Raw genomic sequence first — 14613 nt, 5'->3', positions numbered from 1 at the left:
TGTTGTGACAGTATTAGAATCGGATCAAATTAATCAGCAACACAATTCGTTTCGAAGCCAACTGAGCACCACTCGGAGGTCTCTCAATTATGTTCGGGGTCTGCTCAACAGATAGTGATAGTTAACCAGACTCATCGAGCCGTTTATATATTGTATAGGGTCATCATTTCTCAAAACGCATGGTTTCTCAACTGCATACGCCCCCGATAGGAAAATTTCTTACAAAAGCGCTCGGGAGCTAATCGCGCTGATTTTCTTTCGGTAGGACTACATTCGCACTGGGACGAAAATAAAAAATTAAATAATATTAGGAGGCAGAAAGCGCACAAAAAACAATTTTGAATTAATCATCCGAAGAAAGAAGATGTCTGAAGCCGAGCTAAATGTCAAACACCTGTGTGGTGCAGGGATTTAACCTAGATTGCATTTTTCGTTATCACAGTTTCGTTTCGGCACTATTTGACAAAGGGGCGCTCGTAGTTCTGTAAGCAAAATGTTGCTAATATGTTGTTTTTGAGCAATTTATCGAAAAGAAAAGTACATGTGAGAACAAGTTCTGTATATGTATCAGTAAAGCAATTCCACGCCAAATCAGCCGACCGCTGACCCGACCCTCTTCTTTTTTTTTTAACATTATGCTTATGATGGAAACTATCTAAAAAAACAAGTTTCATTATCATATGATCAATTTAAACTGATTTTTTCAAAAACCATATTCTAAATCATTGACCATTCTTTCAAAAAATCGTAGCTCAAAATCCAGAGGTCGGCTTAAAATATAATGTTCGACAAATTTGTTGCCAATCAATCAAATACAGTAACGTCTCGGCTTTATCACGCTAAAAAAAAATTCTTGTGATACAATGGGAACGTGATATTTTTTTTTAAATGGAAAATCTTTTTTTCGCCAATATTTAAGATTTAAATATTATTTTATGTTGACATACAAAACAACATAATATAACATAATATAACAAAATTATTTTTGCAGTGTTTTTATCATGCCAATTTCATGTATTTTTCTTAAAGACAGTACATGGGCCAAATCTAAGTTGTTTTGTTCTGCCAATTCTATCGTATGACTCGAATTTTTAATTGCAATGCGGTGTGGATTGCATTTTGTTGACGTTATCAGAACTGCTGTTTCCGGTTGATACATGTTTCCATTCATTTTGTTTTGTATCATCATCTTTCTCATCATCGGTATCTTCATCCATTTCTGATTGTCCATTCACTATGCTAATGATTTAGCTGTCATAAAGTTGAGTGTGGTATATCTTCTAGCCTTTGAGCTCCGGCACCACTATTCGATTCTCAGGATCAGGAATCGTAAACAAGGTGGATAGAGGAATTTCGTCTTCGTCAATTAAATATTTGTTTTGGACCACACCTACACTGCGTTCCACAACTATAGAACCACTCAATTTTTCTGAGTTTCCAGAGATATGTACGAAGTCGGTTGAATTGAAGTACAGGTCGAACTCGATTGTCCGGAGTATTGATTTTTTTTCACTCCGGATAATCAAATCCTCCGGATAATCGAGTAAAAACTATTTTTTTCTTAATTTTTTTTGCATGTATTTTTCGTTTTTTGAAATTAAAAGAGGAATTTGATTTTGGATTCATCCCCTTAAAGTCAAAAACAGCTTTTTCACATGAAAAAAAAACTTATCCAGATTCTCTCAGGGTGTGATAGACTATCATATTTGATGAAAAACAATCCTCCTACGCAAAAAATCGAATTTCAACAATAACAGAGTTACAGAACTTTTTTTTTGTTTTTTGACTCTGTTGCTTCAAACTGACTCTACATAAAAAAATACGCTACGGAAGACGATTTTGATGCTTTCATTTGAAAGATGAGAAAATTTTGTACAGGATATAGTACAACTAAATTAGTGAATTTTAATAACATTTTGGAAAACTTAAAAGTAAATAATTTTTAATGTGTTATTATTAATTTTATCCTAAAAAATTATATTAATCTAGATTGTTTCTATTTACATTTCCGTTGTTTTAGTTGTTTTGATCAATAAAATCTGGAAAATGCCGAAGGGGAAAGTCATCACGGAGAAGGAAGAGAGACAAATCGATGCATTTCACCAAGAAAACGTTGGTATCAGATAAACTTCTCGTCGGATTGGACGATCCCATCAAGTAGTGCTCAATTATTTGACGAATCCTCAAGGATACGGTAAGAAGGAGAGAGCTCCACGTAAATCGAAGCTCTCTGATCGGGATAAGTGGGAAATAGCTAGAACAGGTTCAATGGTCGTCATGGTTTCAACGGGTACTGGTGCGATTTACGGAAGAAGGAACAGTATTTTTCAACCAGGAATTATGGTGGAGGCTCGTGCATGGTTTGGGCGGGATTCTGCGCAACCGGAAAGCTCAAAATAGCTTTCACATCATTTAAGGATTACACACATGTTCTGCAATCCTCTCTCCTACCGTTTTTGCGTGGATATTGTCACAAAAAATTCACATTCCAGCAAAACAATGCTTCTATTCAAACCAGCAAGAAAACTAAGCAATGGATTAAGGACCAAAAACCTAATTTTTTGGACTGGCCGGATCGCTCTCCAGACTGGAATCCTGTTAAAAATCTTAGGGAGGATCCTTGTACGCAAAATCTACACTGAGGGAAAACGGTACACCATGATTGAAGAACTGAAGGTCATAATTTCGGAAAAATGGAAAAACATCGAAAAATCCGTTCAGCAGAATTTGGTAAATAGTATTCCAACACGAATTTTCAAGGTCATTAGTCGAAATGGCAAGGTCACCTATTATTGACATGGAAATCAGCCTATCGTTTTGAATTTTTCATTGATAATACTCATACTTATGAATGTTGAAGTGGTCTTATAGAAACTGGACAGCTGAAATTATCATATTTAAGCAAAATAAATAAACAAACAACTCTTTTAAACGGAATTGGCGTTAAATATACTTTATTCTAAGCAGTCTACAATGAATGAATGTATCTTGTTGAAATTCTAACTGTTTGTGTTGCAACGAAATAGAATCAGGGTGGATTTATAGAAGTTGGACAGAGGGTACTAACTTTTAACTCGCACCATTTTTGTGTGTAAGTTATCGCGATCGACATGTTCTGCAAACTTTCTACTTAGAAACAGGTCAAGAACAAGTCAAAAATGGGAATTTACATACAACAATGTGATACCTTTTTTCAGAAGTGTCCATATAAAAATGCCATATATTCCAGAAACTATAAAAGATAGAAAGTTGACGTCTTCGACAAAAGTTTATATTTGAATAAGATCTGAAACATTGTCGAATACACTACATCGCTATCTTGACTTTAAACAAAATTAATTTAGTTGTAGTGTTTTCGGAGACAACATAAAAAAGTTGTTGATAGAGAAACTTCATCTTCAGATGTATGGATAACTTGTTGAGAATTGTATGGGCTTTTGTTACTTACGTAGTCCCGCACTACTGCCCGCTCTCAGCTTTCATAGCATTGAGGGCACTAGGCAGACAATCGGATATCCCCGTCCGGGATATCTTAGGTAGCCGTGACCCTGATCTTCTGCTTCATCTATACCTGTTCCTCAGAAACGCCGATGTCAACGTTTGATGATGTTTCCTCCGTTGTATCCCTGTATCATATCCCTCCTATCCAATCGATAAACTTTTACTTGGTTGCGGCAATACATACACATACTCTTTTCAGATACACAGGTCGAAGGCTGTGCAGGCCACTGATCATTCAACAAGAGCCAAAGGTTGTACCGCTCATGCCAACTCTACACGAGCTGAAGATTGTACCGCCCAGTGACCATTCTACCCTGGATTCCTCGAGTCAAGAGAGATGCACCACGATTGTTATGAGGTACAGACTAGGGGGGCGTCGCTGATCAATGGTCAGTTACACCCCAATAGGAAGTATCCCGTGTCGGCCAGACTGCAACATCCCAATTATGAGATCTTTGTAATACTGACCTCGAGCCAACCGCGAGTAATCGGTTACATATTACCAACATAGTTGTAAGACAAAAATTGTCAAAATATTGGACTCCCGGCCCCGTCAGGCTAACGCCACATGTGCCTTAATAAAATATATATTTTGGAAAAAAAAAACTTTGAGCGCTTTGAGGCACCCTTAAATCATGTTCGATTGGGCTGAAACTTTACACAGGTCAGTTTATTGGGCCAATAAACAAAACGTACATGGTCGGTTTTTTAAATTTGGCATGACCATTTTCGCTCCCACCTTAATGTTTTGTTCCGGTTTTGTTGGTCATTTTTGTTTGTATAGAAGCAAACTGGCTACCTTCATTTTTTATATGAATCATCTGAGAATCATTGTCTCTGATTCATCTATGATCACTTAAGTTAGTGGGACGGCATACAGATAGATTCACTATTCATGTAAGATTCACAAACATTGAACGAAGACGGGCTCCAATCAGGCAAAAAGGAGATTTAATGGAAATGAAGTTACCGAGCCTTACCGAATCTGAACTGCTGGATAGCTATCCGTATTTTTTTTTCAAGGTATATCAAACCCATTGAAAAATATATAAAATCCGTAGAAAAATTTTCATCAAATAACACGTTAAAAAATAGAAATATTTTTGATTTTTTTTATTTATATATTTTTTGGTAACAGTACAGATTTATATGATTAGGATTGACAGTATAATCTACATAGCGGCAGTTCGTACAGTTTACTATACTTCAACGAATTCTTAGTAATATCCGGGAACACCATATTTTGTAGATGGTGGGGCGAGTCCACCGATTGAACCTCCGCCAATCGAACCACCTCCAACAGATCCACCAGAGCTACCGCCACCGGTGGTAAGAATGATAACCTGTCCTCCTCCAATTCCAGCACCAGATCCACCACCTACTCCTCCTCCGATGCCACCGCCAAGTCCGCCACCAATACCACCTCCAATACCACCACCGAGTCCACCACCAACTCCTCCGCCGACTCCACCACCGATTCCGCCACCAGAGCTAGATCCTCCGCTGGTAAGAAGAATGATCTGACCCGATCCAAGGCTTGCTCCTCCACTGGAACCGCCTCCAATTCCTCCTCCAATTCCACCACCGAATCCACCGCCAAGTCCGCCACCGCTTCCGCCACCAAATCCTCCGCCGACTCCACCACCCAATCCAGCGCCGGAACCACCTCCACCACCACCGCCGCCAGTGGCAAGAATGATGAGTTGTCCAGAACCAACGCTGGATCCTCCACCGACACCACCTCCGAGTCCGCCACCGACTCCTCCACCAATACCACCGCCAATGCCACCACCGAGTCCACCACCGGATCCTCCACCTAGTCCTCCACCGAGTCCTGCACCGCCGCTGGAGCCACCGCCGCCAGTGGCAAGAATGATAAGTTGGCCACCGCTGACTCCACCACCAATTCCGGCACCGCCACCCAATCCGGCACCACCGCCACCACCATGATGTGGTCTAGAATAAGAGTATCCTTGCGGTGGCTCTGCAACGGCAAGTCCAGCCACCAACAGCACGGAAATCTGTAATGATATGATTCATTGGTACTTTTGTAAGTTTTCATGCATGGTAACAAATAAATTTCAATAAACTATTTCTAGTGATATTTCTGAAAAGCTCGCCAATTAAGATCCTGGTGTAGATAAAAACATGGCGAAATCTCGAAACCAATGCCTAATAAATAAGAAATCGCGTTGTTTTTTCATAACATAACATGAAAATAAAGCATTTTTTAAACTATGGTATGAATACTACTTCATTTAAATTATTATATGTACAAAATTTTATTGAAAATACTAGCAGCTGGGTTCAATTATGTTTAATGAACTAAACAAACTGAATCTTAAACTACGAGACACAATAACATTCCTAATCGTTCATATTCCCTGCTTTCATATTTGCTGACACAAACTTTTTTATAAGGTAAGATCACTGTATTATCCACAACATTATCGATCACTAGAACTCCATTGGTGTTCACTATGTTACTATCACTTACCACGGCAAACCTCAGCATTATTCCACACGTGACGAATAGGACCAAAATTGGAAAAGGAAGGGTTCGTAGTTTTTTTCTCTAATCTATGCTCGAGATCTACACAAGAAGACCACAAGGAGATGAATGATGATAACGTTGCCTCTACGCACTCGTTTATATATGATAACTAACGGCAGCACACATCTTCTCGACGGCGGTAGGCTTGTTGGGGGTGACAATCTTGACCGATGCTCCAAATCAAGCTCCGGCACTAGTTCGGACAGGCTGGACCCAGAAGCAACAACATCTGCCACTGAAGGTCGTCTTTTCTTTCGACGCGAGTCCGATCCGAATGAATCGTGGCCGCTCGGCTGTGATTTTGAAGAAGAAACATTCAATAGGAAGTTAAAGGTTAAATCTCAATTCCCATTAACGCAGTCGAATTCAAAAATATACCATTTCTCAGGGCCGCATGGAAAGTGACCGCTTATCACCTGTCTGTTTTAACATGATCTAATTTATATCGATGCAGTGATCAAATATTTTCTAGTTGGAAGTTTGTCACGCATCATTAATTTCGCGAGAATCAGAAACACTAAAATTGTTGTTACATAATGTAAAATTCATCTTCCACCATATTCATACGCACGCATCGCATATATCAGGCGTTTCCTTATGTTCTCACAACAAATACTCAGAGTTTTTTTCGTATCCTAGGCGTCCCCATCACTTAAATCTTCTGCAATATAACGTTGCACTAATTTGTTTTGGTGCTGTTCATGTGCTAAAAAGCCGTCAGTTGAACGAGAGACAACTTAGCGACACTCTTTACCTTTAAGTTATTCGTCAAATATGTTATAAAATTATGCATTCGTTACGATCGGTTGCTGAAAATAGAAAACCGCTGCCGCTGGAAATAACTTTGTTTCCGATTGACTTCTAAACTGCATAGTTGATGATTAGATCGCCTGGTTGTTACGATGTATTTATAATAATTGAACCAGTGCTCTGATTTCTTGTTTCGTTCGTTTGGCATACAGCATTCTGCTCTCGAGAAACCACATATTTATGAACATGATAATCAAAACAAAAGCACATCTATAACCATAATATGATTTGAAATAGCGCAGGTCAGGATTGCGCTCCTGTTTCCTTCATCGGTGAGCAATGAAGTGGAGCCTCTAGAGAAAAAGTGCATTCTCATTTAATCGCCACACCCATTCCATCCAAACTTAAGCAGTGGTTCTCAGATTTCCACTAGAATTGGTGGTTTTGTTCCTTATCGCAAAATTTTAGACCCGTTCTTCTTTTATTTTTACGTTGGGGCGACCATTTAGATTTTAAGGTGTTACAGGTGTTTAAGGTCTTACATTGAGGGTGCCAAATCAGAAAACAGGTCACGTTTTTAAACGGTTTTATTTAGCTTGCCCTGTAATCTTTTTGTATGTTTGTAACGTGTAACGTGTTTGTCTGTAGCGATGACCCACATTAATAGAAAATTGACCCTCTTTCTGTTGACCGATTGATCTGAAATTTGGAACTCACCTTTATCTCTGTAGTCATCATAAAACTGCGTATTTCGTGATCTTGAAAATTCAAGATGGCGGCCGCTACAAAATGGCGGATCACATATTTTCTCAAAATCTACTCGATATGGGTTTTCCAAAAACCCATCAATATGGGTATCAAATGAAAGTGCTTGACTAGTAGAACACAGTTATTTATGAAAAATGCAAATTCAAGATGGCTGCCACTACAAAATGGCGGACTACATATTATGTCAAAACCCCCTTAATATGGGTATCAAATGAAAGGGCTTGACTAGTAGAATACGGTTATTTATGAAAAATTTAAATCCAAGATGGCTGCCACTACAAAATGTGGACTACATTTTTTCTCAAAACCTCGATATGGGTATCAAATGAAAGGGCTTCACTAGTAGAACACGGTTATTTATGAAAATTGCTAATCCAAGATGGCTGCCACCACCAAATGGAGGACTACATATTATGTCAAAACCCCGTTAATATGGGTATCAAATGAAAGGGCTTCACTAGTAGAACACAGTGATTTATGAAAAATATAAACCCAAACTGGCTGCCACTACAAAAAAATATTATCTCAAAACATCATTAATATGGGTATCAAATGAAAGGACTTGACTAGTAGAACAAACGCTCTCGTGAGATCGATTTCACCATGCGTGCTTCTGACAGTTGCCAAATAGGACGCAAAAAGCCGTTGGCAAATGTTGTGTCAGTGCCTATCTGCAATAATGATGCAGGTCGGAAATTCTGGTTATACCTTTCAAAAATTCGTCCTGACGTCACCGTAGAATCGGTTTCTGCTATGGTTAAAGCCAATATCGGGACTGCGGATAGTATTTCCGTGGTAAAGCTTGTCCCAAAAGGAAGAGAGTTGGATTCACTTACATTCTTATCCTTCAAAATTGGGCTCGACCAATCGTTCAAAGATAAAGCTTTAGATCCATCCACATGGCCTGAAGGGTTGCTGTTTCAGGAATTCGTAGACTACGGTTCCCAAAAATTTCAAGTTTCTCCGAAGTACAAAAGGTCTACCACGCCGTTGCTGCCACCAGAAACAGTTTCATCGCCGATAGCGCCGATCCGGGATTTGAGCCAGTTTACTCCAGCCCGGGACGCAACAGTTTAAGCCATTCGGAAGGCCCCTATCCCTCCATCACAGTCGTGTTCTTCCCGCCAACTGTCAACAGTCGTCCCGGACCTGTGTTTGAGCATGGAAAAGGGGTCTTCCAGCCTATCAGCACAGGCAAGTACAGCTCCATAGGATTCGATTCCGTACCTGATTCTCGCTACGTTTCCAGTCACATTTCGCTACCTAGAATGACAATACCATATAAGCATCGTCCATCCAGTCTCCGGTGGTCCCTCTCAACGGAATGCACGCAAAACAGCTTGATGGAAGCTCCCAAGCCGCTCGGCACAGTCGAGCACTGCCGTCGTCACTCCGCCGGCCGTTCCTGCCATCCAAGACATTCCGTTCCTGTGTTCGGAGCTGGTGAGGGAGTCTTTCAACTTGCTACCTCAGGCAAGTATGATAACAGTACCGTTTCTTCGCTTCCTGAAATCTGTCCCATTAACAGTGTTACTTCGTCATCGTCAGCGGATTGCACGCAAAACAGAATGATGGAAACTCCCAAGCCGTCCAGCATAGTCGAGAATCGTCGTCTCTGCGCTGACCGCAACACCACGTCTTTAACCTCCAACATCCTGATGTATTATCAGAACATTGGTGGGATCAACAGTTCTCTCGCCGAGTACCAGTCAGCTTTCTGTGACGGGTGCTATGATATTTACGCTCTTTCCGAAACATGGTTGAAAGACAACACGTTGACGATGCAGCTATTTAACGACAAATACTCAGTGTATCGACAAGACCGGTCGACTTCAAACAGCACCAAAGGCACTGGAGGTGGTGTATTGATCGCCGTTCGCTCGAGTTTCAAATCCCGACAGCTGATTCCTTCTGTAAGCTCGTCGAAGGTGAAGCAATTATGGATCACGATTCTCACGACTGACGCTATTCTCTACCTATGTGTAGTATATATTCCTCCCGATCGAGTGAATGACGCGGATCTGATTGAGAATCATCTTGACTCGCTCTACTGGGTGATTTCGCAGATGGGACCTAGAGATAACATTATAATTATTGGCGACTATAACATGGGTACGATATCGTGGCAGCACAATTCGGTTGGATCGCTCTATCCGATCAACTCTCGATCCTCGGTTGGATTAACATCGCGAAAATTGCTTGATGCATACTGCACTGCTGGACTCAAACAGATGAGTGGAATCGGAAACGAAAACAATCGTTTGCTCGATTTGTGTTTCGTTAGTCAAGAGCTGTGCCAGGACGTTAGGGTTATGCAAGCTCCATCACCGCTCGTTAAAATCTGTAGACATCATCCTCCCATACTAACGGAATTGAAAATATGTCCACAACAACGCTTTTGCGACACTACTGAGAGCGTTTTTTACGATTTCAGTAAGGCCGATTTCGATGGCATGAACGATTTCTTTTTACGTGTGCAGTGGAACGAAGTTTTCCAAGATTACGACGCTAACCTCGCTGCTTCTACTATTTCTGGTATCCTGCTTTATGCTATCGACCAATTTGTCCCTTTGAAGTCCAAACGCGAGCCGTTGAAACCAGCTTGGACAAATGCCGATCTCAAATTTCTTAAGAAGATGAAACGAGCTGCACTCAAACGGTTCACCAAATACCGTACGGATTCTACGAGGAATAGAATCGAGACTTGAAGTTAAATAACGAATACAAACAGCTTAACAATCGTCTGTACAACGCTTATCAGGACAATTTGCAAAGACGCATCAAGAATAACCCCAAAACTTTCTGGCGCTACGTAAATGAACAACGAAAGGAAACTGGACTGCCTTCAACGATGTCCAATGGTTTGATTGAGGCTGATACGATTTCTGACATTGCCGATATGTTTCGCTCTCAATTCAGCAACGTCTTTACTGACGAACAACTCGATCCGGCGGATGTAGCAGCTGCCACTCTAAACGTTCCTCGGTTTTCTACTTCTTTGCTACAGTTTTTAATTACCGATGATATGGTTAGCACAGCAGGAAAGAAATTGAAGTCCTCCACGGGATGTGGCCCTGACGGTATTCCATCACTTGTGCTCAAACGTTGCATGCATTCGCTGGCTAAACCACTCGCAACAGTGTTTAATCTTTCACTGAACTCTGGCGTATTTCCGAACTGTTGGAAACAGTCGTTTGTTTTCCCTGTGTTCAAGAAAGGGTGCAAAAGGGTCGTTTCGAATTACCGCGGTATAGCTGCGTTAAGTGCCACGTCCAAGCTATTTGAATTGATCATTCTTAACGAGTTAGTGCACAGATACGCGCATTATATATCGGAGGACCAACACGGATTCATGCCAAAACGTTCAACGACAACTAACCTAACTTGCTTCACTTCCTATGTAGTTCGTCAAATAGAAAATCGTCAGCAAGTGGATGCTATATACACGGATTTATCTGCAGCATTCGATAAAATGAACCATCAAATCGCAATAGCTAAACTTGACAAACTAGGCATGGATGGCGATCTGTTACTCTGGCTGGAATCTTACCTATGTGGTCGTAACATGTATGTCAAGATTGGAGACCATGTTTCGAAACCCTTTCCAGCTTGCTCTGGTGTTCCCCAAGGAAGTCACCTCGGACCGTTTCTATTCCTACTATACATGAATGATGTCAACTTCGTACTAAACTGCCTCAAACTCTCGTATGCAGATGACCTGAAGCTGTTCTATAAGATTGAGCAGCCACAAGACGCGGTTTTTCTACAACAACAGTTAGAAACATTCGCTAAATGGTGTCATAGTAATAGAATGTCACTAAACGTGTCCAAATGCGCGGTAATTTCGTTTGGACGTAAACGCTCTCTTTTTCACTTCGGTTACAGTCTGGAAGGTGTACAATTACAGCGAGAATCGACTATCAAGGACTTGGGCATCCTGATTGATACGAAAGTTACCTTCAAGGATCACATTACACTCGTCGTATCTAAAGCCTCTTCGCAGCTGGGTTTTCTCTTTCGTTTTGCCAAAAAGTTTAGGGATATCTACTGCCTGAAAGCTCTGTACTGTTCTATTGTGCGCCCCATCCTGGAATATTCATCGGTCATATGGTCTCCTTACTACCAAAATGAAAACCAACGGATTGAGGCAGTACAGAGAAAATTCGTCCGCTTTGCTCTACGCCATCTTAGGTGGACGGATCCATTTAACCTGCCTAGTTACAAGAGCCGTTGTTTACTTATTAAACTGGAGTTGTTGGATGAGAGACGCAACGTAGCAAAGGCTTGCTTCATTGCAGACCTGCTGCAGGGCAACACTGATTGTTCTACTTTGCTCGGCTTTTTAGACATTAATATACGTCGTCGCAGCCTTCGTACACACACGTTCCTTAGTACCCCTTCTGCTAGAACGAATTATGGTTTGCATGAACCAATGCGGAGTATGTCTCGTCTCTTCAATAGGTGTTACCACGTTTTTAATTTTAATATGACGCGTGAAACAAATAAGTGTAACTTTAGAAGTGTTCTGTGTTAATTTATATTATTTTACTTGTCATTGGGGTACAATGTTACCTGTTGACCAAATAAACAAATAAACAATGATACAATAAACAACACGGTCATTTATTAAAAATGCAAATTCAAGATGGCTGCCACTACCAAATGGCGGACTACATATTATGTCAAAATCCCGTTAATATGGGTATCAAATGAAAGGGCTTGACTAGTAGAACACAGTTATTTATGAAAAATTCAAATCCAAGATGGCTGCCACTACAAAATGCGGACTACATTTTTTCTCAAAACCTCAATAATATGGGTATCAAATGAAAGGGCTTGAATTGTAGATCACAGCAGATCATGAAAAATCCAAATCCAAGATGGCCGCAATCACAAAATAGCAAATTACTTTATTGGACGGTTTTATTTAGCTTGTACTGTTTGTATGTATGTTTGTATGTCTGTAGGGTTGTCCCAAATTAATAGAAATTTGACTAATAGGAACTGACCGAATTGATAAAACACCTTTATCTCTGCTGTCATTTTAAAACTGCTTATCTTGAAAAATCAAATTTGGCCGTCGCTACAAAATAGCTGATTCCATATCATCTAAAAAAAAGGATGTTTGAGATATGTGTATCAAACGAACGAATTTTACTTGGAGAACACACTATGTATTTCCTGCAATCCACTCAATATCTGTATCAAATGAAATTATTTGACTGATAGAATACAGTACAATGGTTTTATTGTAGAGAAATATTCTAATGAAACAGATAATATGCTAAAAACTAGAAAATAAAATAAGTAAAAAAAACTTTTTAATTTAAACGGTTTAATTGGGATTAAACATAACAATGTACTAAATACTAGAAAATAATTAGTTAGCAGTTAGCAGTTATCACACCTCTCCTTCATTAGTCTAGGGCATTGATAAGACTAAAATAAAATCGTGTGGCACGTTGGATTTCCATTATCCACAATTAGCGACTTCATCATATGTCCCACGATTTTATTTTAGTCTTATCAATGCCCTAGACTAATGAACGAGAGGTGTGATAACTGCTAACTGCTACTTGCCTAATTATTTTCTAGCTTTTAGTACATTGTTATGTTTAATCCCAACTAAACCGTTTAAATTCAAATGTTTTTTTACTTATTTTATTATGAAATAAAGTTAACGTTAATAACTATTTTTGCTGCGAACGGATTGTAACGATTTGCATTCAAATCGAATCGGAAATTTTCTAAGATTTGTTTGATATCCCATAGTCTGTATATGGTTTAATTTGATGAAAATTGAAAGCATTCCCATTTCCCCATAAATTTTTTTCGTTCATTTGTGTGCTTTCCCGAACTGTGCTATCAATAACGGGCAACTTATGCAGGCGCTAGAATAGAAACAACGAAGGGGGATAGCGAAAACAGAATACTTTCGAAGTAAACTCTACCCTTGCATAGTAAGTAAGCTGTCGCTAGCAGGGATGCCAATTCTCGATTTATAAAAATCGTTTTATTTTAAGAAGCTCGTCTTTGATTTATTTAATATATATTTTTGCCAATTCCAGTACTTGATAAATAGATTTTACCTCGAAGCTTCGTGTAGTATTTATATGTAATTCATAAGATAGCGAAATAAACTATTTATTAACCATTTGAGTAGATCAAAATAACGTTTCCCGCCACTCGAACATTACTGTGAAACAATATTTGAGGATATTTCTTCTAGAATCTCTAGAAAAAACGGCTTTATTCGAATAAAACTTGAAAAAATTCGTATTTATTGCTCGATAAAATGATTATCGGTGATTAAGTACCTCAGCTTGGAGACACGGTTTCTGGTTATAGATCACTGCATCAGACACAACCTCAATCCTCTCCTCTGGTCCTCCTAACTCGAATTATGACATTTCTGTAGTGTTTCTTTTGACAACGAATGCTATCTTTTACGCGATCACGAAAAATTTGGAATAAAAAAACTCCGTCTGCGAATGACGGATCTCTATAGTGACATGTCCCAACAAGAGTAGAGGGTTCAGAGCGTCTAAGGAGGGCGATGTTTCATTTTTATCGCTGCAACTGTGTGCATCTGTTAGACGCGTGTTTGCTGCTTGTTGAATGGCGACGCACGGAAGATGCCTCTCGTTAAATACTCAGTGTAATGCGTACATTGATATAAAGAAACAAATTGCGACATATGACCAATTAGTGTATTGTTCTCGCGAAGGTAAGAAAGAGTCGTTGCTTCTCGAAACGATTCTACGAAACCACGTAAGCCATTTAACCTTTTCAGGGTGGCCGGAACTTTTTACTAAAGAGTTATTTATGAAATTTCGATGTATTTGCAAATAATATCCGAAATGATAAACCAACAAATTTGAAAAAAGATTGCGTAGTCCTACGTCCTAAGCGATCGTGTTTTGGATACAACCTTTCGATTTTTTTTAAATTTATAACTTTTGAATTACTAGACCGATTCAGATGATCGACATATCAAATTAAAACCAATCAGCTGTTCTGTTTCTGAAAAAATACTTGCA

At 39.6% G+C, this 14613-nt stretch overlaps 1 protein-coding gene across 1 annotated transcript; it reads right to left on the bottom strand.

Moving 5' to 3' along the window:
• Positions 1-4718: 4718 nt before the first annotated feature.
• Positions 4719-6016, bottom strand: LOC129765936 (uncharacterized). The gene is made up of 2 exons (XM_055766391.1): positions 5999-6016; positions 4719-5522 (listed from the first exon to the last, which is right to left on the bottom strand). The coding sequence occupies exons 1-2, from the start codon at positions 6014-6016 to the stop codon at positions 4719-4721; spliced, it is 822 nt and encodes a 273-aa protein (XP_055622366.1).
• Between the last annotated feature and the right edge of the window lie 8597 nt (positions 6017-14613).

This window comes from Toxorhynchites rutilus, chromosome 2, assembly GCF_029784135.1.
Source record: "Toxorhynchites rutilus septentrionalis strain SRP chromosome 2, ASM2978413v1, whole genome shotgun sequence".
NCBI classification, from domain to species: Eukaryota; Metazoa; Arthropoda; class Insecta; order Diptera; family Culicidae; genus Toxorhynchites; species Toxorhynchites rutilus.
The sequence above is the reverse complement of the archived record's forward strand: the minus strand, read 5'-3'. Positions and strand labels throughout refer to the sequence as shown.